Source organism: Pelmatolapia mariae, linkage group LG20 (assembly GCF_036321145.2).
Source record: "Pelmatolapia mariae isolate MD_Pm_ZW linkage group LG20, Pm_UMD_F_2, whole genome shotgun sequence".
Taxonomy (NCBI): Eukaryota; Metazoa; Chordata; class Actinopteri; order Cichliformes; family Cichlidae; genus Pelmatolapia; species Pelmatolapia mariae.
The window spans coordinates 1,232,198-1,256,501 of NC_086244.1; the positions used below are offsets into that span (position 1 = coordinate 1,232,198).

Consider the following 24,304-nt stretch of genomic DNA (forward strand, 5'->3'; position numbering starts at 1 on the left):
GAGAACTAGCCTGATCAAAATCAGTGGACCAGCCCTGATGGACTGATGCATCAATGTCATGGTCAGTGTGTATGGAGGAACAACAGTGAAAGTCCACAGCCGCCTGTAAACACCCATTGGAGGCTCAGTCTGGGCTGCATTTCAGCCACTGTTGTTGAATTCTTGCTAAAACGGATGGATTGAACACGGAAAAGTTCTGTAAGAATTGGATTCACCGTGCAACACCATCTGTCCGACTTGACGGTCATTAGAATCACATAAATTCTGTTTTTGGCTTCTAAACTGGATTTCCATTCATCGCTTTACCTATTTCTCATTTTCCCAGCACAATGTAAGTTCAAGACTTTTGCACAGTACCGAGGCTGAGCCAAAATTGAATAAACAAACTTTTACTATCTTAAACCCTATGTGAGAAGCACTTGAATGCAGCATCAGCCCTGTTTATTATTGTTAGCACTGTAAATTCTTACAGTTCCGTGAGTCCCCGAATCAGCGCTGATCTCTGATTGGCTGCTGCTGGAGCCAAACAGCGCTCAGCGCCACACGCTTGCTTTCCTGGAGCAGAAGAAGAAAAAGAAGGAGCTGTGACCTGTCAGCGCGGAGACGAAACCCTCTCAGCGGCTCCTCCGGAGAGTCCACACAGGCTCTGCTCGGCCAGAGGACCAACTGCTGCCCACTTTTATCCAGAACACACTTTACACGCTGAAGCGGGAGGAATCTTCTGCGCACGCGTGTGAATTCTCTTTCTCCTGAAGGCTGTTAGCTCAGCGCGTTAGCCTGTTAGCTGCTCCGTGTCCGCTCTGCAGGACTTTCCCCAAGAGGAGCGGACAGAGTCCACGGGAGCTGCACCCACACTTACCTGGGATCCGGTTTACAGACGCACCTGCGAGTTTGCGGTCCAAGCTCGGCCTCTGCACACAAAGTCTGAGCGTAAGCTCAACAAAAAAAAGCTCCTGCAGAACAAGGAAGTCTGAATGAACTTTGCTGCTAGCCGTTAGCTGGCACCCTGCTAGCCTCGTAGCCACCATTCATTAATTGCAGCTGAAGGAGCTCACCTTTTGGGACACCTGCCCGCTAGACCCGTTGTTTCTTCTGGAAGCTGAGCTCACGACTCGAGTTTCAGACATGATCCCTGACAAACCCCCGCAGGAGAACGTGTTCCACGGCTCCGAGGAGCTGAAGCAGGCTCACGTCCCGAGTTTCGACAAGTACAGAGAGCTCTACATGAAGTCCGTGGACAACCCGGACGGTGAGTCTCCTCAAAACGGCAGCTCAGGTAGCAAAGACGACACCTGCGACCCCAGGTGACACAGGTGATGGGTCAGGGTTAAAGCAGAAGTGCAGAAACGTCATCGTAGAGTCAGCTAAACTTATAAAGGAGTGAAGTGTGAATGGGCAGGTGCAGGAAGTCTTCTCTCCATTAGGTGTAGATAGTCCCGGAGTGCACGCGCACGGGGATGGAGTGTAGACCTGTCTTCATGTACAGATGCACAGATCCCTGCACGTGCCCTCTGTGCTCTCCTTTGATCTGTGACATTTTCCGCTCTTTGGTTTGGATTCAAGCGATCAGGCAGGTGCAGATCTCAGTGACATCATAGCCAGAGACCATGGAAACCATGGAGACCAATTTAGTCTTACCAGTTAGCTGAAAACCACAAATCCAAGTTTTAAAAAGATGAAATGGATTAAATACAAAAAGAAAAAAGATTTTGGGTGTGAAAGCTGCAGTTCCTCTAGTGACCAGCGGAGGCGCCAGCACTGAGTCGGTACCCATAGAGTCCCAGAACTGGACCTCTGGATCGTGTTTGTGCTGTTGGAGCCTTTTGGAGCTTTGTAATGACATCATGTGACCAGTAATGTCTGCTGTGAGGTCACTGCACTAACAGACCATCCGAGAAGGCGGTGCTCCAGGTTTGATGCACTAATACGGTCCAAGGATGCAGCTTGGTGACCGCACAGCATTTGGTGATACCTTTGACTCCACCCTCTCATCCACATGTGGTCACCTCTGGAAACAATGGCGTGTTGGCGTCGTGGCTACGCAGGATGCTGCTAAAGCCGTCAAAGTTTAGTGAGGGTGAAAATGAATGATCCAAGCATTTATGTAATCCATTTATTGTAATGGGAAACAACTTTGATACCAATAGGCTCAAGAAGTTGAAAAGGTTCAGTATCTATAAAATTAAGTACGTAGCAAAAAGAAATGAAGTAGCAGAGTGTCGCATAAAATCATGCAGAGCTGCTCAGCTGAGTCCAAGAATAAAACCAATGAGCTGGAAATGAGCAGAACGCGGACTCTTTGAAATCTTTGCTGGTGTGAACTTTCTTGATGATTTGAGGCATTTTAACAATCCAGATGTCACCAGTTCTCTGGATGAAATACTCCAGTTTTCAGGACCTTTTTCTTTTTTCATCAGTCTGAATATTTCTGGACTCTGAGTGAAAGGACAGCATGCCATCTTTATTCTGTTTCATAAGCTAAATGACCGCTTGGGCAAAAATAACATGAGACTTCTCTTTATGATTGAAAGAAAGTTTTGCTGTTCTGTTTGTAATAAGTGTAGTTTAGTGTAACCCATAGACATGAACTTTGAGATTAATTTAGTTTGGTGGCAGTAAGGAAGTAGTTTTACCTGCTCAGGTGGTTTCCTGGAGGGAGGTGTGTAAAGCATGATATCAGCCGGTGTGTGCTGCAGGCTTCATGCACGTCACAGATGACAGTTTTTAGAGGAAAACGTTGCAAAGCGGCGTCTGGCTGCAGCAGCAGCTGTTAAACAGTTTAACCTGAGCTGGTTGATTATTAACATTAAAGCTGGCTGTGTTTATAGGCTCTGCTGTAAGCGACACCTCAGGTGTGTGTGTGTGTGTGTGTGTGTGTGTGTGTGTGTGTTTTAAAAACAAACTGTAAACACATCAGAGCAGTGCGTCAGGAGTGCAGACATATTTAATATGAACTGTATTTGAAACGAGCATAAACTCTGTACTTGGAACATAAACTGTCCTCAGGAAGAACAACAGGACGTAAAATACTGTAACACGGCGGTTATAATGTAACCACGCAATTATGTGATACAACAAAGAGAATAATAAATGGTACCAGGATGTTACTGCAAATTACAGTAATAATATAGTGTAAGGGTACATTAGTATTTCCACGCTAACGATGATGTCACAGACTGAGTGATGCTTGTGGTGATGGAAGATGCGTCGGGGTGTGTAACTGAAGGAAACGCAACCCCATGTTTATTCACTGTTTATTATTATTATTGTTGTTATTGTAATAGTCGTACAGTTCATGTGCAAACTGATGCGTCTCCCTCTGATCACTCTCACTTCCTGTCCCGCAGAGTTCTGGGGCGACGTTGCTAAGGACTTCTTCTGGAAGACCAAGCAGACGGGTCAGTTCCTCGACTACAACTTTGATGTGACCAAAGGAGAAATCTACATCAAGTGCATGGAGGGAGCGTCCACCAACATCTGCTACAACCTGCTCGACCGCAACGTCCACGAGAAGAAGCTCGCCGATAAAGTCGCCTTCTTCTGGTCAGTGTGTGTGTGTGTGTGTGTGTGTGTGTGTGTGTGTGTGTGTGTGTTTGCTCTGATCAAGAGGAGAACAAAAAAAAAAAAAAAAGGGGTAAATAACTAAAATAAAATTAGCACAGTTAGCTGTGTTCTTATCACTGGGTCCTGTAAACTGGTGAGTCGGGGTAAACAGCTGGAGAACAAAAACCAGTTTCATCTCATGAAGGTTGTCTCCCTCTGAACTCACACTCGGCGTTTCAGCTGAGTCTGCTCGTCCGCCCTGAAGACAGAGAGGCACGACTCCAATCCCTGACCCCGGCAGACACGTGCAGGCGGGGGCTGGTTCATGGGTGGGGGTGTCATCGTGAATCTCAGGTGTGAATGAAGCCAAACAGACCCGAGTTTCTCCATCAGCCTTACCTGCACTGGCACAAAGCAAAGGTGTGACTGCTGTTTGGTTGCTACAGTGAGCCAGCACACGGGCGCTTCGCCCAATGAGGAGCGACTTTATCCCAGATGTTTGTGTTACAGACGCCAAAACATTAAACACAACTGGAATAGCTTAATAAAGAGCAGTGAGTTAAAAATGATGATAATACAGGAACTCGACTAATATAATAACACTTACGTAGAAATAATATGTAATAAAAGCTCATATGTTTAAAAAAAATAAAGGGAAATACGAGATTCTGGAAAAATATAAACAAAAGGCTGAAATATATAAAAATATTAAAAATGCTGTTGGCCTCTGAGTAGCTGCACGTCCTCCTGCGTCATCTTGTTCTCACGACCTTTGAACTTTGACTGTCATGTCCAAACCAGCCATTCGTTCTTGGGGCTGATACAACACTAACGTGTGCGTGTGAACAGTAACAGGACTGAGCACAGGCACATGGTACACCGCCGTCCCCTCTCCTTTGTCTCCGTCTCTCATAAACAGATTGTGTGGTTTGGTTTATCAACCATGAATCTAAAACGAGTGACGTCACTGAAGCTCACAGCCTGAGGAAGAAGAAAATGTTTCATCTTCATGTCAGAATAAAAATGATTTAAGTCTGAGAGACTTGAACATAAATCGCATTTTAGATAAGCCAGCTCTGTCCTCAGGCTTCCCTTCATCGTTGCGTCACTGTGCTGTGGTCACAGAGGAGTGGATGCTCTGAGCAGAGCAGTTAGAGCGAGCTTCTGAAAGCAGCAGCAGATCACTGGAGAGGCCTGGAAGGCTTTTATCCACCAATCTCTGGAAAGCATCCAGAAGGTTCAGTCCAAAGTTTGCTGAGCGTCATCCAACAGATTAATCTGGTTATTGATTAATGCTCGAAGTAATAAAATGTTTCCACACGAGTGCAGCTGATCACCTTTAAGACTCGACATCTCTGTTCCCGTGTCAGAGCTGAATTACCTGTGGGCTGCCTGCAGCAGAGAGAAATCCCTGAAGGAAGCATTAAACCTGTCACATAAATCACTGACCTATCAGTTTGTTTTAGAGGATTTAAACTGAAAATGCTCAGGCATTAATAACAAATCTGAGAGAAGCGAGTCTAACATGTCATGTTTTTAAAACTCCAGGCTTGACTTCACAGAGTTTCATTCAATTTAGTTTTATTTATACAACAACAGTCGCCTCAAGGTGCTTTATATTGTACAGTAGATACAGAGAAAAACCCAACAATCATATGACCCCCTGTGAGCAAGCACTTTGCTGACAGTGGGAAGGAAAAACTCCCTTTTAACAGGAAGAAACCTCCAGCAGAACCAGGCTCAGGGAGGGGCGGGGCCATCTGCTGTGATTGGTTGGTGTGAGAGAAGGTTTGAAGTGGACTTTTTTTTTTTTTTTAAACTTCCAGTCATCGCTCCTGTTCTGTTGGTTTGGTATATGTATGTGTGTTTAATACGTGGGTCCCTGATGTCAGAGGCTCCACCCACCTGTTTGTGTCAAAGCTCCGCAGATTTTAAGGGTTTTTGGCCTTTTCCTGTAATGACCTTCTTTCCTCAGAGCGTGAGACCTCACCTGAGCAGGTCCCCTCTGAGTGGGGCGACGACCCAGAGTGACTGAGTGAGTCTGATCTTTGAGACAGTAAAAAACCTCCTCACAGCTCCTGGAGTCTCAGTGACGTTTGAGCCAAGTGTTGAAAATAAATCCAACACTGTTGTGTATTTATAGGTGTGTGTTTGTGTGTGCTCATCTAACACAGGCTGATGTGATGACTGGGCTAAGAAACGCCATGACCTTTTGTTGGAGTGTTTGCTTCCAGAGTGTGTGCGTTAGCTTGTTAAACACTGAAGAAGTTAACATCAGATTAGCTGCTGCTGCTCGAGAACGTGCGCAGTCCCGTTTAACGATCTAATTAAACGATGTGGCTCAAATTTAAAACAAATAATGTCAGAGGTGTTTTCTGGCCGTGCTGTAACTGCTTGCTGAGACTCCTGTAAGCGTTAAAATGCACAAACAGACACGTGTGCGGCTCTGAAAGTGTTAATGTGGCGGTGCTATAAATGGCCCAGCACCTCCACACAATCAGTCACGCCAGAGGGACGCGAGCCTGACGGCGGGCACGCGGACGTCGGCAGATCGAATATCATCCTGGAAGTGCCTGCAGAGGTCAGGACCTCAGCACAGCTGCATTCTGTGAGTCCCAATCAGCTGAGAGCAGCAGAGACCGTTCAGATATGTGAGCGGCCCTCCCACCATCACGCACGCAGGCATGCACATGCACATACAGCAGTGTTGAAACGCCCCTCGCTGCTGCAGACAGAGGCAGATCGGGATCCCAGTTGCTGCTGAGGTTCTGGTTGTGCAGCTGATACCAGTCTGTACTGGACGACAAACGAGCGAGAGCCAGAAGAAGCACATTTACACCTGAAACGTGTCAAATTTATGCAACTTTTCACCGCCGAGCGTAACGTAATTCTTATGGCAAACACGAAGCTCTAGAAAGAAGCTGAAATGTGTTTTGAAATCCGCGCTTAGTTTCCTGTTGTGAAAGAAACGTTTTCTTTCTTTAGCAAGTTTGTGTCATTTTTACTTTCATAGTGTTGAACTTACAAAGTGAATATTTTCACACCTCACTGTAAAATCAGCCTTTGATCTGAAATGTATACAACTTACTTTTAGATGTATGAATTTTTAAAAATAAACCTCAGTCCTGGTTTGTGCTAAATTTCATCTGCAGCAGTCGAACAGTTTCATGAAAGCAGCTGCACTAAACTGAACAGAGTGACGTTCTGGGCTGGTTCCAGTTTAGAGTTAGTGAACTGGACTAGCTGAGAAATGATTCACTGGAGTCCAGGCAGCGTGGACAGCAGGTTTGTAAATGAGGCGGGTTTTGTCGGGTTTCAAATTGATACCACAGGTGTATCTAAAAGGAGGGTGAGGGGGGCGCCAGTGTGTGTATATCTGAGGTGTGTGAGGTTTGGAGGTTGTAGTTGCAATTTTTCGGTGCTGGTTTGTAGTCGAGTTTGTCCACGTGGGATCTGAGCCTCCGCCTCCTCTCTGTGTCAGCCACATTATTCTGTCTGCAGCCTGCAACGCTGCCCGGCGAGCTGCCCGGCGAGCTGCCCGGGCTTCAATAATCTGCAGAGGCAGAGCTGTCGCAGCTCATCCGCCTCTGTCTGCTGTAAAGGCTTCATCTCATCCCTGCAAACTGCACGCGTCTGCAGGAGAGGGAGGGAGAATGTGACCTCGAGTGACGCTGTTGCAAGCGCCAAGTTCCTGAAACGGCCAGAATGACGCCGTGTTGTGAAAAAGCAGAAAGTTTTCATGAGGCAACTTCAACAATGTGAAGATTGCTCAACCTGACAGGCGTCTGTGCCAAGACTTGAAGTTTTTGCTCTGGTTGGTTTGTGAGTTGTTTTTCTTAAAGGAACACCAAAACCTGTTTGTCCAGTCTGGGATAAAAGGTCATTCAATCATTAGTTTCACAAAACACAGTGTGGCTCCTTCAGGATCTACAAATATGAGGAAACCGGTTAATTCTGAGAAATTGCCCAAATTTCTGGTTGGTCGTTACATGGAGGCTGACCTTATTCCCCAGTGTACACGAGTGTGCTGCTGGATGGACGTGACCTCCTGTTCTGAGAGAGCATGAACCATAAACATCTGTGTTTTCCTGCACAGAGACCTGATGAAGTCGTTGATAGCCCTCAGTTACTTTAACCTCTGGGAACGTTTAGTGGAAAACTGAATCAAATAGACAGAAAGTGCAGATTTCTGTCACACGGTAACGGCAGTGACCGTTATCAGCCTGACTGTTCTCTGAGTATCACGCCTCTGCTGCTCTTTGGCGCCGCGCTGCGTGAATCCAGTGACGGTTTTTAACATTGGCTGATTTAAAATGATGTGAAACCAGCGGCTAAGTTAGCCGAGCTAGCATTGGCTAACATTAGCTTAGAGGAGAGACTGCTCAGGGTTTGATTTGATCCTGAACACTGAACGACTCCTGTGCGTCATGGAGTCTCCCGCCGACGCTCACTGTAACTTCCTCTCAGCTTTGTGGCCTCAGGAACGCATCGTAGAGGCCGCTCGGCAGCTCTGGATGCTAACAATTACACCCTACGTTTGTGTGGAAGTTGTGTGTACACAGTCACTGATCTCTGAGCTTAAAACAGTGCAACACAAACCAGAAACAAAGACTGTTACAACCAGAAGATTTTGGTCACAAACTCCAGTTTCCGGCACACATAAATCGATGTGACGGACGTTGGAGAGCACAAAGAGCTGCAGCAGAGCCTTTAATCAGGAAACTGACCGTAGAGCTCATCAGCTCGTGTGACAGGCCCAGTGTCGCATGTTAGTGATGCGCTTCCTGATCTGAAGGTCATCAGCTCTCGGAGGACGAAAGCATCGAGATGTGAGGAAACGTTACTTTGAAAAATCGTCGTGTTGTTTGTTTTTAATACATGTGTTGAATGCTGATTTCAGGGAGGGCAACGACCCCGGGGACGAGCTGACGGTGACCTACAGGGAGCTGCTGCAGAGAGTCTGTCAGTTCGCCAACGTCCTGAAAGCTCAGGGTGAGTTATCTGCTCGCTGGCACCGCCCCCTCTCAGCTCTCTATGAAGTGGAAGGTTTCGTTCACGATGGATTTATGACTCTGGTTTTATGTGCTCAGATATTTGGATCGAATCATAAATCCTGCACGCTTCTCTTTCTTGTCTCCAGGCGTGAAGAAGGGCGACCGCGTGTCCATATACATGCCCATGGTGGTCGAACTGGTGGTCGCCATGTTGGCGTGCGTACGCATCGGAGCGGTCCACTCCATCGTGGTGAGCTGCAGACGCCCGTTAACACGGCGGACAGTGGTTTGAGTTAAAGATGGAGGCTAACGCTGGTCTGCTGCTCTCAGTTTGCAGGTTTCTCTGCAGAGTCTCTGTGTGAGAGGATCGTGGACTCTCAGTGCTGTCTGCTCATCACTGCAGGTCAGCCTCACACACCTGCACAACGCACCTGCAACAAGTTCCCGCTCATTAAAGATATCCATAAACCTGCAGGGAGGTGGTAGCAGTGTTGAGCCTGACCTTGACCTCTGACCTCCTTTGGTTGGACAATAAGATACCCGTGGGTTGTAAAAAAAAAAAGGTGAAATGCCCGAGTTAACTGTGGAGCGAGATCCAGACCAACGAAACGTCCCAGAGCTGGAAAAGCTGCTCACGCCAATCATTCCATCCTTATTGATCTCTATCTTCACTCAGAGGTGGAGCCGGGACGCTCGCGGCGTCAGGGTGGAGCGTTTATGTTGCTCGTTTATTCGTCCTGATGATCTCATACCAAATGTGCACCTTTGAGTTCACGCTTTCACCTTTTATGCGGCGTGCACACACGTTTCACCCACCAATCTGGACGTGGCGGTGAAGAGAGGCGCTGGCCGAGGTGCTGAGTTGGGGCCAGTAATCAGAGTCTTATTAGCTGGATTAGAGAGTGGTGATATCATCCAGTTAATCTGCTGTGTTATTGGCCACACACACTCATTCATCCTGTAAGCAGATCATGAGGCCCGGTGCCTCTGTGGCTGCCGTTAACTTTGACCAGCACAGGTGGAAGTTCGGTAAACCGGTGCAGACGCGGGCGTAGCTGCAGGGTTGATGCTTTGCTAATCCGTGTGCACGTTATCGTGAGGAAGGATCTGTCCTGAAACTAGGCGCTGAGGATTTCTAAAGCTGGGATCTTACAGTAAAACTAAAGTTAACCTGTGACCATCACCCACAATGTGGGTGGAGCTTGTAATCCAAGCAGGCTGCCCACACCTGTTCTGCTGGAAGGGAGAGTGATTGGCTGTAGTGACGATGATCAGACTGAAGGTGAAGCACATGGGGAGTGACTCGCTGATGGAGCTGCAGTGAAAGCTGAGCTCCACCAGTCTGTCACAGCTTTGGCTGTCAGGGTCTGTGTGCTCGAGTGACGCAGCAGCAGCAGCAGCAGCAGCAGCGTACAGAAACCATGCAGAGCATATCTGATCAGCTGACAGACCAACACGAAGGAGGTTGGACTGACTGATTAATGGAGGATGCTGATTTCAGCTCGTTGCTGCACTAAAGCAGATTTATTACTGACATTGAGCTGATGCTGAAGGAGTCCTCAGTCTGAACCCTGATTACTGAAACCAGCAACGGTTTTAATCCAGCTAATGGAGTGTGTGTCTGTGCGTGCGCGTGTGTCTGTGCGTCTGTCTGTGCGTGCGTGTGTCTGTGCGCGCGCGTGTCTGTGCGCGCGCGTGTCTGTGCGCGCGCGTGTCTGTGCGCGCGCGTGTCTGTGCGCGCGCGTGTCTGTCTGTGCGCGCGCGTGTCTGTCTGTGCGCGCGCGTGTCTCTCTGTGCGCGCGCGTGTCTCTGTGCGCGCGTGTCTGTCTGTGCGCGCGCGTGTCTCTGTGCGCGCGCGTGTCTCTGTGCGCGCGTGTCTGTCTCTGTGCGCGCGTGTCTGTCTGTGCGCGCGCGTGTCTCTGTGCGCGCGCGTCTGTCTGTGCGCGTGTCTGTGCGCGCGCGCGTCTGTCTGTGCGCGTGTCTGTGCGCGCGTGTGTCTGTCTGTGCGTGCGTGCCTGTCTGTGCGTGTGTCTGTGCGTGCGTGCGTGTCTGTGCGTGTGTCTGTCTGTGCGTGTGTGTGTCTGTGCGTGTGTCTGTGCGTGCGTGCGTGTCTGTGCGTGTGTCTGTCTGTGCGTGTGTCTGTCTGTGCGTGTGTGTGTCTGTGCGTGTGTGTGTCTGTGCGTGTGTGTGTCTGTGCGTGTGTGTGTCTGTGCGTGTGTGTGTCTGTGCGTGTGTGTGTCTGTGCGTGTGTCTGTCTGCGTGTGTGTCTGTCTGCGTGTGTGTCTGTCTGCGCGTGTGTCTGTCTGCGCGTGTCTGTCTGCGCGTCTGTGCGTGCGCGTCTGTGCGTGTGTCTGTCTGTGCGTGCGTGCGTGTCTGTGCGTGTGTGTGTCTGTGCGTGTGTGTGTCTGTGCGTGTGTGTGTCTGTGCGTGTGTGTGTCTGTGCGTGTGTCTGTCTGTGCGCGCGTGTCTGTCTGTGCGTGTGTCTGTCTGTGCGTGTGTCTGTCTGTGCGTGCGTGCGTGTCTGTGCGTGCGTGTCTGTGCGTGTGTGTGTCTGTGCGTGTGTGTGTCTGTGCGTGTGTGTGTCTGTGCGTGCGTGTCTGTCTGTGCGTGTGTCTGTCTGTGCGTGCGTGTCTGTCTGTGCGTGTGTCTGTCTGTGCGTGTGTCTGTCTGTGCGTGCGTGCCTGTCTGTGCGTGTGTCTGTCTGTGCGTGCGTGCCTGTCTGTGCGTGTGTCTGTGCGTGTGTCTGTCTGTGCGTGCGTGCCTGTCTGTGCGCGTGTCTGTGCGCGTGTGCGTGCGCGTGTCTGTGCGTGCGTGTCTGTCTGTGCGTGCGTGTCTGTCTGTGCGTGTCTGTCTGTGCGTGCGTGTCTGTCTGTGCGTGTGTCTGTGCGCGCGCGCGTGTCTGTCTGTGCGCGTGTCTCTGTGCGTGTGTCTGCGCGCGCGTGCTGCTCAGGCTGGTCTGACGGCAGGATAAATCATCTTTCCTTTTCTGTTTAGATGGTTTCTATCGAGGAGATAAGCTGATCAACCTGAAGCTCTTAGCTGATGAAGCGCTGCAGAAATGCAGAGACAAGTAAGACACACACACACACACACACACACACTCGTTGTCATATCTTAGTGAGGTCATGTCATTGACATGAATGCCTAACCATAACCTAACTGTAACCCTGACACTAAGACCACATTTTGAGTCTCTTCAAACTCGTGGGGATGGGCTGTTGGTCCCCACAAAGATATGTAAACATGTACACACACTCACACACTGCTGCTCAGGTGTGTTAGCCTATCAGAGCGACTTCACCCCCCTCCAACCGTGGCTGCTGTTGGTCCCAGCAGAGCGGCGTGGCGCAGTGTGTCACAGATCCTTCAGACTCGACTTCCTGCTGAGTGTTAAACTTTATTGTAGCAGCTGCAGGAAGAGCTCGTCGTTTTATTGGAGCTGATGTGTCTCAGTTTGATGATGTCACACATAATAAAGGTTCTCATTTAGGCAAATCTGAGACAGTCAGGTGGGAGGAGTCTTTTTTTTGTTATGAACTGAGTACAAATGAAGGCGACCTGTGACCTGTAACGTTGCTGCCCTCTCGTTCTGTATTAAAGCGGAGCCGTGCAGCACGCCGCTGATACCTGTGCTTTCCTTATCAGCTCCTGGGTACCAGCAGCAGAGCGAGCTGTGTTGGGCTGGTTATGTATCTGCATGTCATCGCTGCTGCTATCACCTGTAGTCTGTCTTCCACCATCGCGGTGTGGAGTCGGTCCTCGGCTGATTAAAAGGAATCCTCCTGCTCTGATTGGTGCTGTGAGACCTTGCTGCTCACCAGAGATTCACGTGTGTGATCGCTGTTCCAGCATGAATGTGCTTTTTATTGTTTGCATGAGAATAATCGAGCCTGCACACACTGATGGATGGGAGCTCCTATTAAAGTGCAGAGTGAGGGATCTACTCACCCTTGCCTTGAGTTTAGCTGGTGCTGTGTACCTTTGTGAGGTCACAGTGACACGTACGGATCTGTGTCTGTCTGCAGAGGGTTTCCGGTCGGGCGCTGTATCATGCTGAAGCACCTGTCCAAAGAACCGGAGGGGATTCTGGGCTCTCAGTCGCCTCCCGCCAAACGGCCGTGCCCCGATCTGCAGGTAAACCACACACCTGAAGGTTTTGTCTTCCTCACCTGAGTCACTGCGAGCGCCGCCACCATCAGGTCTGCCTGTAACTTCTGACCGGATGGTGGCGGTGTTTCCTGTTGCAGTCGGAGGTAGCCACTGAGCCGTCTGATTGGACCTCTGTTGTAGTCGTTCAGAGTGAGTTTTGTGGAAATTCCTGGTTATAAATTGGCTTTGAAAATTTTATAAAGGGGAAACCAAACCAGGAAGTCAGTGGGAGTGACTCACTGCCTCTGCTGGACACTAGAGGAACTGCAGGGTTCTCGCTGACTTTTCTTTCTTTTTCTTTTTTGTTGTTAAATCTGAAACCTCAAACTTCGTCACTGTCACCATTTGATTTTGGGGACCCTGATTTTTATCTTTGTGTTCTTCCTTTTCAATAATCCTTCTCCCTCATTACTTCTCTTCCTCCATCTTCCCCCCTCCAGCAGGAAAAACAGGCGGGCAGAGTAAAGAAAACGCGTCCCGTACCAAAGGTATTTTCACAGCTGACCCTCGATAACATCTTTGCTTCGACCCTTTGTTTTAGAGGGAGTTTCACTCTGAGAAGAATTTGTAGATCGCTGCTGCGGAGCGAAAACAATAAATGTGATAAGAGCGAAAGCTTAAAATCTTACTGAGCGTTTGGAAGCGTTCAGTCATTTTTGGCATCATCCATTCAAAAGCTCTGATAAGATTTAAAAGCTCTCGTTGCTGATTTATTGTTTTACCTGCAGCAGCAGTTTGTTCCTCTGATTTTTGACAGTTCAGATTAAACCAATAAAAACTGATTTTCTTTAGATCTGAAATGAGTTTTAAATATTTGGAGAACATTAAATAATGACATCATTCAGCCCTGCATCAAAGGTGGAAGTGCTGCTGCTTTCTGTCAGATCTTTGTCTGAACTGTTGAAGCTCGCTGGAATAAACAGTGAATTCTGAGTGTGGATTTACACTAACACTTTCTCTTTGTTGTGCAAACACTCGTGTTGTGCACTTTCACCTGTGAGTCCTGATGGAGGCGAGCGCTCTCCTGTGGGCGTTGTCCACGCCCTGAGACGACTCCGTGTCTAATAAACCTGCTGTAACGCTTCTCTCCTCTAAACGCTGCGAGTCAGGAAGAATCAGAGCTCCGTTTGTCCGGAAAATAAAATCCGGAGACACGGATGAAGACTATAATCTCTGACTCAGCCGTCCCTCAGTGAGAGTGCACGCTGAACGAGGCGCTCGCATGTGCTCGCTATGATAAAGTGACAGACGGAGTACTTTGGTTTTTACTCGGTTCAGGTGAGCTGACCAAGCTGTTTGCACCGCTCGATTGAGACTCGAGTCAGCAGTGTCTGACGGTGGTTAGCTGTGGGTGGTGTCACCAACACCTCATGTCCCTGACTGCTTTCACACAGACGCCGACACATACATGAACCACAGGTAGATGTCAGGAGGACTCCGCCCCTCGTCGTTTCCCAGGGTAATCAGGTGGGCTGGGTTATAAACCGCATCGCTGCTCTGTCATCACACATCTGGTGCAGATGTTTCACACTTTGACACACGTGACGTTGAAACGGGGATGGTGAAGGTTTATTTGTATAGCACATTACCAACAGTCCAAAGTGCTTAGCAGTGTAAAATAAATAAGATGCAGTAAAATATAGGAAAACAAATAAATAAAAACAACAACTAAGGCTGTTAAAACCAAAGTGTTTAGGTCAACGTGTGTTAAAAGCCAGACCATAAAATGTCTTTAGTGATGATTTAAATTGTTAGAGTGTTTGTGCAGGTCTAATATTAAGAGGAAGACTACTGCAGAGTCTGGGACCTGCCACAGAGAAGCCTCTGTCACCACCACACTTGAGTTTAGTCCAGGAATAGTTGAGGTTAGTTCTGACCTCACGGTTCTTCCCTGAGCATAAATAAACAGGAGCTCAGACAGGTGAGAAGGGGCTCGGCCGGTTTGTGATTTAAAAACAGTGAGGAGTCTGTGAGGAGCAGGGAGCCAGTGAGGGGCCAACACTGGGTTACAGGCTCCTTCAGTTTAGTGCCAGTCAGCAGACGAGCAGCTGCATTGTGGACCAACTGGAGACGATGAAGAGAGGCCTGGTCCAGACCAAAGTACAGAGAACTGCAGTAGTTCAGTCTGCAGCTAATGAACACATGAATAACATGTTCAAAGACATCAGCTGGAGGGCGTGGCTTTGCCTTGCACTGGACTACTGCGCTCACCTGCCTACACAGTTTAAAGGAACCATCAAAGTGCACACCGAGGTTTTTAACATGTGACTTACAGTAGGAGGATAATGGGCCCAGAGCACCGTCACTGTTTATTAACAAAGTTACCAATAATGACAACTTCTGTTTTGTTTAATTTAATTTAAAAGCTGTAAAGCCATCCACTGTTTGACATCATCCAGGCAGCGTAATAACAGCTGAAGTGAGTCTGTCCCTGCTTTCAAAGGCAGATAGATGCAAGTCCTCTACAGAACAGTGAAATGAAAGGTTGTAGCGTGACAACACAGAGCCCAGTGGCAACATGTAGACTGCAAACAAGGCAGGACCCAAACTAGAGCCTTGAGGTACACCAGGTCCAGTTCTGGATACAAACGGAGCTCTGATTCTTCCTCGCTAACAGAGATGCGGGCGGGGCTTTGTGTTTTCACTCTACTTACCTGTCCACCAGAGCTTACCTGTGTGACAGCCAGGTAAGATTCAGGTCCAAGGGTGGTAATTGCTCCTCTTTCCTGTGCATGTAAACCTGAGCAGATTTATTTTAGCTGGAACCCACCCAAGGCCCCACCCGCTCGACGTTCACCCGTCAGCTCTGTATCTTCCTGTTCGACCGCGAGAACAGCATCGTGGGAGCCGCAGCTCTGTGACATCAGACCCGGGTCGATTTCCTGTGTGAAAGCGGCTCGTCAATGGATTGTTTTTGGCTCAAAAAGGCAAATGAAATGGACCCAAGCGGCCACGCAGCCGTCACTGGCAGCAGGCCGAAGCACTGGGAGTAATGGGAGCGATTGTTGCCGACTCGTCCTTCACGTCTGCTGACTCTAACAGCTTTACTGTAAAGCATTTATTTAGTAGAACTTAGTTCAGATGTTTGTCGGTCGTTCATAATCCAACAGTCCAGATGTTTTTGCAGTCACATCTGGACCTTTAACACAGGTCAGTGTTTGGTGCTGGAATATAAGACGTCACCTGAAGGTGGTGTTGGCTCCGTCAGGTGTGCTGTCAGTGAGCTGGATTTTTACTGAGTTTATGAAACATAGACAATAAAATCTATATTTATTTATTTATTTTGTAAATTTAACTTTGAGAATCAAACATTGGTACGTATGTAAAATCCACCCGCTCAGTGTTCACAGCTTTCTTCTTCGGCATTCCCAGATGGAAACCCTGTAGTGAAGGGTTTAAACCTCAGCGTGTGCCCGGGTGGAGCGCGACCCTACCCCAGAGAGGTGGAGTCTTTGCTCCTCCGTGGGAGGATCGTTTTATTCTGGATCCTCGTTAGTTATCAGATAATCTCCCAGCTGTTTCTGAGCTGACTGAACTCGTCTGAAACATGTCGCTGACATTAAATTAATCGTTGGACATATTTTAATAGCTTCAGGTTCCTTTGTGTGATTTTTAAAAACGCTGGTGTCGCCCGGGGTCTGATGGACACGCAGGAAACCAGTGGGCGTGGCCTCTCTAACTCTGTGGCTCTGTTCTCTCAGATTCGCAGCTGCTTCTTCTTCTTTGCCGTCTTTGTGCGTCAGACTAACTCTGTTTGGTGTCTTAGATTTTAGAGGCGCTCGTCTGAATGTTTACAGGCCGATTGACCCGGTTTCAGGCACGACTTTGGCAGTTTCACTGGTGCGTGCGTGTGTTCAGGTGCCGTGGAACCCGGAGGTGGACCTGTGTTGGCACGCTCTGCTGCGTGGCGTCTCAGACGAGTGTGAACCAGAGTGGTGCGACTCTGAAGACCCGCTCTTCATCCTCTACACCAGCGGCTCGACCGGCAAGCCGAAGGTGAGGAAACACCTGTAGATCATCTGCGTCTCACTTAATGAGGCGTCCTGCTCAGATACTCAGTGTGTCTGAGGAAAGCCCACCTTCATCATCACCTTCACACCTGCTCACCGCAGCAGGCGGAGCTTCAGTAACTCATTCAGGGTGTCTGTGAGACATAAATGTTATAACCATAAACTGTCACGACCTTTTATTTTCCAAACACCAAGAAAAGGCCGTGGGTGGCAACGGGAGGTTTGTTTTAGAACACACTTCTGACTTCATCGTTTTAAACTAAATGGCGTCTATTTCGTGGAAAATTATAAACAGAAATCAACCAACTAACTTCTTACAACTTAAAATTAAACGAAAGTTAACTTAATCTGCTTTAACAAGTTCAAAAAGTGGTCAAATCATTTTTTGCCAAATCATCTGACTTTTCGCAAACAAAAAACCATCTTTACCACACGCCTCCAGGGTGCTCGTAATCCCGTGATTAATGGGGGGGGGGGTCCATAAGCTAATAAACCAATCACTTTCCAAATTAATTACAAATGTACATAACAAAAACTAGGTCAGCATATTGTTACAACTTTAAAGAAAAAACAAAAATGAATACAAATTGCGATTTATAAACATTGATCAAAAATGGCCACAACAATAAACAGTGGAGATGTCTGGGTTTGTGCTTTCCATCATCTCCTCCGACTCATCCAGATCAGGGGCGCTGGAGACTCTGCCAGCTGTCACAGGGAGGGGCGGGGCACGCCTGGTCCGTTTACAGCATCCTGCCATGCGATTGCATTTGTCCCTAACCATCGGGAACCCTCAGGTTAACTTTTATCGAGCGTCACCTCCACCCTCCTCCACCAGCTGCTGCTTCCACACATTTAACTACTAAGATCTGCTGGAAATGGGCGGTACTGAGGGAGGACCTGCTGTCCTTCACTGACCAATCAGCATGCGATGTTAGTGTGACGGTGATTTCTGGTCAGTGAGAGAGAAACTGAAGGTCGTTTTATTTTAGCGTGGAGACGTTTCCCACGCTGCATGAACTGCAGCTCATATTTGTACTCTGGGAGTAACAGGAAGTAGAATAACTGTGGGGTCACCTGGTTTCAGTTTCTCAGCTGTCCACATTTGATGACTTCCTGTTGTGATCACTTGGCGTTGAGCCTGCTCATATTTCTGCATATGAACTCTCCTCGCTTCTCTGAAGCTCCTCTCGTCTCACCTGCAGGGAGTTCTTCACACCGTCAGCGGCTACATGCTCTACACCGCCACCACCTTCAAAGTGGTGTTCGACCACCAGCCCGACGACGTGTACTGGTGCACGGCGGACATCGGGTGGATCACCGGGCACTCTTACATCACTTACGGCCCGCTGGCCAACGGGGCCACCAGCGTCCTGGTGAGTGTGCGAGCGCTCTCAGACTTCCTGTTTACAGGTGCAGGTGTGGACGTGTGATGTAACACTGATGTGTCTGCGGCCGTTCTCTGTGTGACAGTTTAATCTCAGTCTGACCGTCTTTGTTTTTAACCCGGATAAATGAATCCAAAGCTGTCTGATGATCAGAGGCTGAAACTTCCTCCCAGCCTCAAAGAAAAACTTCCTGGAGTTGTTTTTGTACATGAATCTTTTGTGTGTGCGTCAGTTCGAGGGTCTGCCCACCTACCCCGACGTGAGCCGTATGTGGGAGATCGTGGACAAATATAACGTCACCAAGTTCTACACGGCTCCCACCGCCATCAGGCTGCTGATGAAGTTCGGAAACGAGCCGGTGCAGAGGTGAGCCGAGGCCCCTCCTCCCTCCACGAGGAGCCTGCGGGGTAACTCACCTGTGCCTTTGTCCGCAGGTACAAGCGAAGCTCTCTGAAGGTTCTGGGGACGGTCGGAGAGCCCATCAACCCCGAGGCCTGGCAGTGGTACTACAACGTGGTCGGAGAGAAGAGGTGTCCGATAGTCGACACCTTCTGGCAGACGGAAACGGTGAGTGATGGTTTCCTGCAGTTTCAGCACCGCTGCTTCCAAACGTCTTTATCTAGAACAGCTCTGCCTCTTCTTCTTTGTGCTGCTGTTCCTCTGCTGAGCTTTTACCTCAGACTGTGGGCTGTGCTGCCCCCTGCTGGGCGGCTGCCTGAGATTAAAGTTGTTTTCTGTTTTCAGGGAGGACATGTTCTGACTCCTCTGCCCGCGGCCACGCCCATGAAGCCTGGATCTGCTGTAAGGCTGAACATGATGTTAAAACACACGTTTAGGTTCAAATGTGTGTTTGGGAGAAACGTTAAAAGGTTAAATGAAGAAAATAAGATAAAATAGTGACCGAGGCTTTTAACCCTTTAAGCCCTTTGCAGCTGTGCACAACTGTTTTTAAATTCCAGTAGAATTACAACCACGTAGGCCAGCGCAGTCGTTTTCTTTGCATATGAAACTGGAGGAGTCGTACTTGCTTTCGTCTAGTCTCACAGTTTCCTTCCACAAATAGGTTTTTGCAAAAATCTTGTAAAAGCACTGACAGCAACAAAATCATCATAATCCAGAAACGGGCCTTGCTGATCTGATCCCGAAGTGACGTCATTTTTCGTGGGAAACGTAGTTTTTTTTTTTTTTTTTTCCCTGCAGGGCCTTTCAAAGGTTTCCTGCTGTGTTTGAACGTCATGTTTGACTCCCGAGTTCCCGAGAGGCTCAAAACAAAATGGGTTTATGCTGTTTTTTTGCAAATTGTGCACAATAATATTTATTGTTTTTCCTGCAGTTTATAAAAATTAGTGCATCTTAAAAATGAAACTATGAAGATGCTCAAATTTCCCGTGCTTGGAAATTATTTTGCAATTTTTTGCGTTTACAGTTTTGAGGGATAAATCTCTGAAATGTGGTAAACAAAAAAAACCCAAACCGCAAATGTTTTTGGGTTTTTTTTGTAGTTTATTCCACTTTTTTGCAGTTTATGTAGTTACTATGGAGGTAATGCATACTTAATAATAAAATCTGGGATATAATGGTTGTAATGGTAGCAACTTAAAATGCTCCATAAATGCACTGCAGCAGGTAAAAATCTGCAGATGAGCTCTGGCAGACTTTGGTGGGTTTAAAAGGTTCAAGACTTTACATCTAACAGGAAGTGCTGACGATGCGTTTGGGTCCAGGTGAGACCCGGCTTTAAGCTTCTGTCAAACACAAACAAGACAAAGGAAACCTGTAAATCTGAAAACAACAAAACATTTAAAGATAAACTCATGGAGGAAAAAGGGAAGTGAGGAAAGATGGTGATATAAATGAACTGGATGAGAAGTAAAAAGACGTTAAACAGTCAATCAGGTATTTTCACTATTTATTGTCTTTTTAAAAATATTTTTTCTTTTCCATTTTGTTGCTTTCGCCCCCCCCCCCCCCCCCGCGTGTCCCCACAGACGCTCCCGTTCTTCGGCGTGGTGCCGGCCATCCTGAACGAGTCTGGGGAGGAGCTGGAGGGGCCCAGCGAAGGATACCTGGTCAGCCTTGAGTAAATGAGCCTTTATTTGTCTTCGTCCTTCCTGCGCGTCTGCGAGCGCGTCACACCTGTCGTTTGTCTCCGCCCTCTCACACAGGTGTTCAAGCAGCCGTGGCCCGGCGTGATGCGGACCGTTTACGGAAGCCACGAGAGGTTTGAGAGCACCTACTTCAAGAAGTTTCCAGGATACTACGTCACAGGAGACGGTGAGCAGCGCGGCGTCAGAACTCTGGCTTTATTTTTATTTCATGTTTGACTCGACTCTGCAGTTCATAAGAAACAAACTCGGCTCATCGACTTTTAGACAAAGAAACTTTTCACGTGTTCGCTCGTATTTGCGTCAGACTGATGCCTCTTCAGCGACTGTTTGAAGTTTCTAATTTATGAAGTAACCTGTAATATTTATTATTAGCTCAGAATCCTTTAACCAGGTGTTTCTAAAGGGGCGTGACCACAGGTCTGTGCGGCTTTCACAGCTGCTGTGGATCTAAAACACGACTCGGCGTCTCGGCTGCACTAAATGCACTAAACTTTTTAATCCCGCCCCTTTATTTTCTCGCAGGTTGCCGTAGAGACAAGGACGGGTACTTCTGGGTGACGGGGAGGATAGACGACATGTTGAACGTCTCAGGTAAGACGCGACCACTCAGTGACTGCCTGTGACACCCAGCTGCTAAACATCTGTCTGACCAGCAGAGGGCGCTGTTTCTCTGTGTGTAAACGTGTTTCATGCACAGAGCGCTGCAGCGATTTTCATCTGTAAATGTATAAAATCCAAAACAAATTCTTATTTGATTTTATTAAGTTTCTTTTATTAAATTATCATTTTTAAAAACTTGTTTTAATAGATTTTATTTTGCACCTTCTCGTCTGTTCTGAGCTTTTTTACGTCTCAGCGCGTTCCTGCGTGTTTTATGCGCTCGTCTTCGCTCGTGTCTGACACCCGAGGGTGATTTCTGGTGTAACGGTGACCCCGTCTGACGTCCAGGTCACTTGTTGAGCACAGCTGAGGTGGAGTCGGCTTTGGTGGAGCACGAGGCCGTCGCCGAGGCCGCCGTGGTGGGCAGACCTCATCCGGTCAAAGGAGAGAGCCTCTACTGCTTCGTAACGCTCAATGACGGCGTGATGTACAACAGCGAGCTGGAGGCGGAGCTAAAAAAGCAAGGTGGGTGAAGGGACTGGAAGTCTCCTCCGAAGCTTTGTTCCTGTCAGGCTTGTTGATCTGTGAGCTCTCATCATCTGACGCGTTTGTGTTCACAGTGAGGGAGAAGATCGGCGCCATCGCCACACCCGACTACATCCAGAACGCACCCGGACTGCCCAAAACCAGATCTGGTAACGAAGCTAGCTGCTCTGTTTCACGTTAGAGACGTGTGAGGGTTCCCCTCCTCGACGCTCAGATGTGTCGTTTTCACCTGCGGCTGACGCGGGTGGTTGACCTGTAGTCGCTCTGCCTTCTCTCCGTCTGCAGGGAAGATCATGAGGCGGCTGCTCCGTAAGATCGCCTGTGACGAGCGGGAGCTGGGCGACGTCTCCACGCTGGCGGACTCCACGGTGGTCGAGCAGCTCTTCCAGAACAGATGCTGCACGGCGGTGTGACGTCTCCGGGATCCTCGGAGGGAGACGCCGACTGCAGCCACGCGCGGGAACGGCTGCTGCGAACCAGCGGAGGAGGAGGAGGAGGGAGTCCATAAACTTGTACAGCAAACAACCTTTAGCTCCTGATGGTGATGATGTGAGAAGGCTTGGCTGCAGGTAGATCGTAGACGTGTCCACGTGTGCAGTAACTCCTCAAACCGTCACATCTGTCTGCACGTCCACCTGCAGATGTTTCCAGATGTTGACGTCGCTGCTCTTACCGCCCTGCAGTCGAGCTGAGCGGTTGAGGATCAGGGTAACACTTCATGTTGGTCTTCTCCCAGTTTTTTAGCCAAAGATGAGCTAAGAGGCACCTGATCGATGTCGAGTGTCGGTCTCCTGGTTTAAGGCCGATGTGAAGCGCTACCCCGCTCCCACGCTGACTCCTCCCCTCCCGTCGTGCCACAGTACCGTTATGTATGCTGACGATTAGCTAACCATGAAAACGCTCGACTTTACTTTTAACGTAGTCCCTTTTTTATGTAGGAATCTTTTAGGTTTGTGTGTCTGCATGCTTCTGATTTATGATCAAAGCTTCCAGGAATCTGCGTCCACCAATGATCCGGGTTTGAGCGTTCGATCTCCCCTTCAGTCCGTCTCCTCTGGTACCTCCGGACCTGTTCAGAGTCTGCTGAAAGTCAACACGACGGAGAGCGGGACTTCCTGAGGAGCGGTCTATAAACCGGAGTGATGCTGGAAGAGGCGCACGGGGACGAGCCGCCTCTGAACATGATTTCTTCTTCATGATTTCTTCTTTTGCGATCGCGCCTCGGGTGTTCTGTCCTGCTGTTGTTTTTGTTTTGTTTGTAACAGCTGAGCAGCGATCGGCTCGTGTGTCAGTCTGGAGGAACCAGAGAAAACCTTCAGTGACTCGTAACTCATCGACCTGCTGACGGCCTCTAAACTGTCTTTACTCTATAAAAAGACTGAACCTGCAGAGTTTGTGCTCTGTTTGGGGTTCAGACTAAAAATCTAAATTGTGAACGATGTGGTTTAATTTGAAGTGGGACTAAAAACATGAACATTAGGTCTGTGGATTAAAGTGAGAACATTGAAGCCGGTTGTTGGACCCTGAAAGCTTCCTCTGTGTCCCTGACAGACGTCTGATTGTGATTTAAAGGCCGGTTAGATTTCAGCTTTTATTGTCCTTTATTTTTTAAATTCTGTTGCTGTTTGTATCTCAGTGTGCCAACCACATGCCGAGCAGTGAGCTGGGTTAGTAACGATTGTGCAGCAGCTTGAGCTCTTCCTGTCTTTCTGACTTGGGTGGAGGAAAGAACCCAGCTGATTTTCAGTTTGGCGTTTTGTTTGTTTCCCTGTTTGTGTCAAAGTGTTTGCAATGACAGTAAATGAACATGACTACTGCCTCTGCTCCTCCACGGCCTCTTTGTTCCTGCAGACATGTTTCATACTGCAAAATCAAGGATGACTCGAATATTTGTATCATCAAAGCTCAGACTCAACAATAACAACAACAAATTATTGATGCACCATTTTAGCCCATAAGGACTAATCAGAGCTGCTATTTATCAGCTGATTCTGTGCCGTTTCCACGTGATGCTGTTTATCTTCACAGCCACATCACTCCTTCATTCGTTAAATTATTTTTCTTTATAATTTTTAAGTTGGTAGTAAAGTCAACTTAAAGTATTATTGCTTTTGTTATTCCAGCTGTCGTGTCTTTAAACATCCATGATATTTTCATGAGACGACACATAAGCCAAGAGGACAAAACATTGTGCATTGACCTCATCATACAGAAGGAAATATTTTATTTATTTATTTATTTTTTTAACTTTCAAGTTATTACAAACAGAACAGACATGACTGGGAGGTAGGAGAGGAAAAGATGAGAGAAGTTCAAGAAAAAGACATTAAAAAGTCTTTTCTGGAAGGAAAACAAGCAAAAAGAGAAACCACAGCAACAACCTCGGTAAGTATATGTAACAGTAAACAACAGATATCGAATGTTACTGAGCAGCATGCAAGCCCGACAGTGCACAGAATGCTTTGAGGTAGCAGCTAAAGAAGAGGTGTGCACAGGTGTGGATCAGCGCGCTAGTATTCAAAAGGTTTCTCCATGTAGCTATCTGAGAGGGTGTGGGGAGCCATAGCCCCGCCCCAGAGCATGAAGCAGGCATGGAGGAGACTCAGGCCCCAGACATCCAGAGTGCGAGAGCCCAAGGAGGACCACCGGAGGGGCAACCGCACCACCCTGCTGGGAAGAGCTGAGGAGATCCCCAGACAGGGGGTCACCCAGCAGCCAGAGGGGGCTGTGGCGGCAGCCAGCCGCGTCAGAGCGGACCGAGCCACGGGCGCCAGGCCCCGCCAACCCAGTACATACCTGAGCGCCCAGCCTGGGACTGCTGAGAGCATCAGCCACTGGCAGACCCCCACCCCACCCCACAGGGGTGGGGGCGTGAGATGTTCCCAGAGAGGTGGAGTCTGAGATCCGACCTGACATGGACACAGACGTGCATTCCCACCCTCATGCACACATAAACAAATACTCAG

The 24,304-nt window shown here is 48.4% G+C and overlaps 1 protein-coding gene across 2 annotated transcripts; it reads left to right on the forward strand.

Moving 5' to 3' along the window:
* Nucleotides 1-556: 556 nt before the first annotated feature.
* Nucleotides 557-23,183, forward strand: acss2 (acyl-CoA synthetase short chain family member 2). Of its 2 annotated transcripts, XM_063465085.1 has the most exons (19): nucleotides 557-1,249; nucleotides 3,348-3,543; nucleotides 8,444-8,535; nucleotides 8,684-8,787; nucleotides 8,868-8,940; nucleotides 11,532-11,607; nucleotides 12,563-12,671; nucleotides 13,127-13,174; nucleotides 16,545-16,682; nucleotides 17,902-18,072; nucleotides 18,317-18,450; nucleotides 18,519-18,651; nucleotides 18,829-18,885; nucleotides 20,073-20,153; nucleotides 20,250-20,358; nucleotides 20,715-20,783; nucleotides 21,141-21,317; nucleotides 21,413-21,487; nucleotides 21,624-23,183. In XM_063465085.1, the coding sequence occupies exons 1-19, from the start codon at nucleotides 1,126-1,128 to the stop codon at nucleotides 21,749-21,751; spliced, it is 2,094 nt and encodes a 697-aa protein (XP_063321155.1). In that variant the 5' UTR covers nucleotides 557-1,125; the 3' UTR covers nucleotides 21,752-23,183. The 2 variants fall into 2 exon arrangements, with proteins under 2 accessions (XP_063321155.1, XP_063321156.1); XM_063465086.1 differs by lacking the exon at nucleotides 13,127-13,174.
* The last annotated feature ends 1,121 nt before the right edge of the window (nucleotides 23,184-24,304 follow it).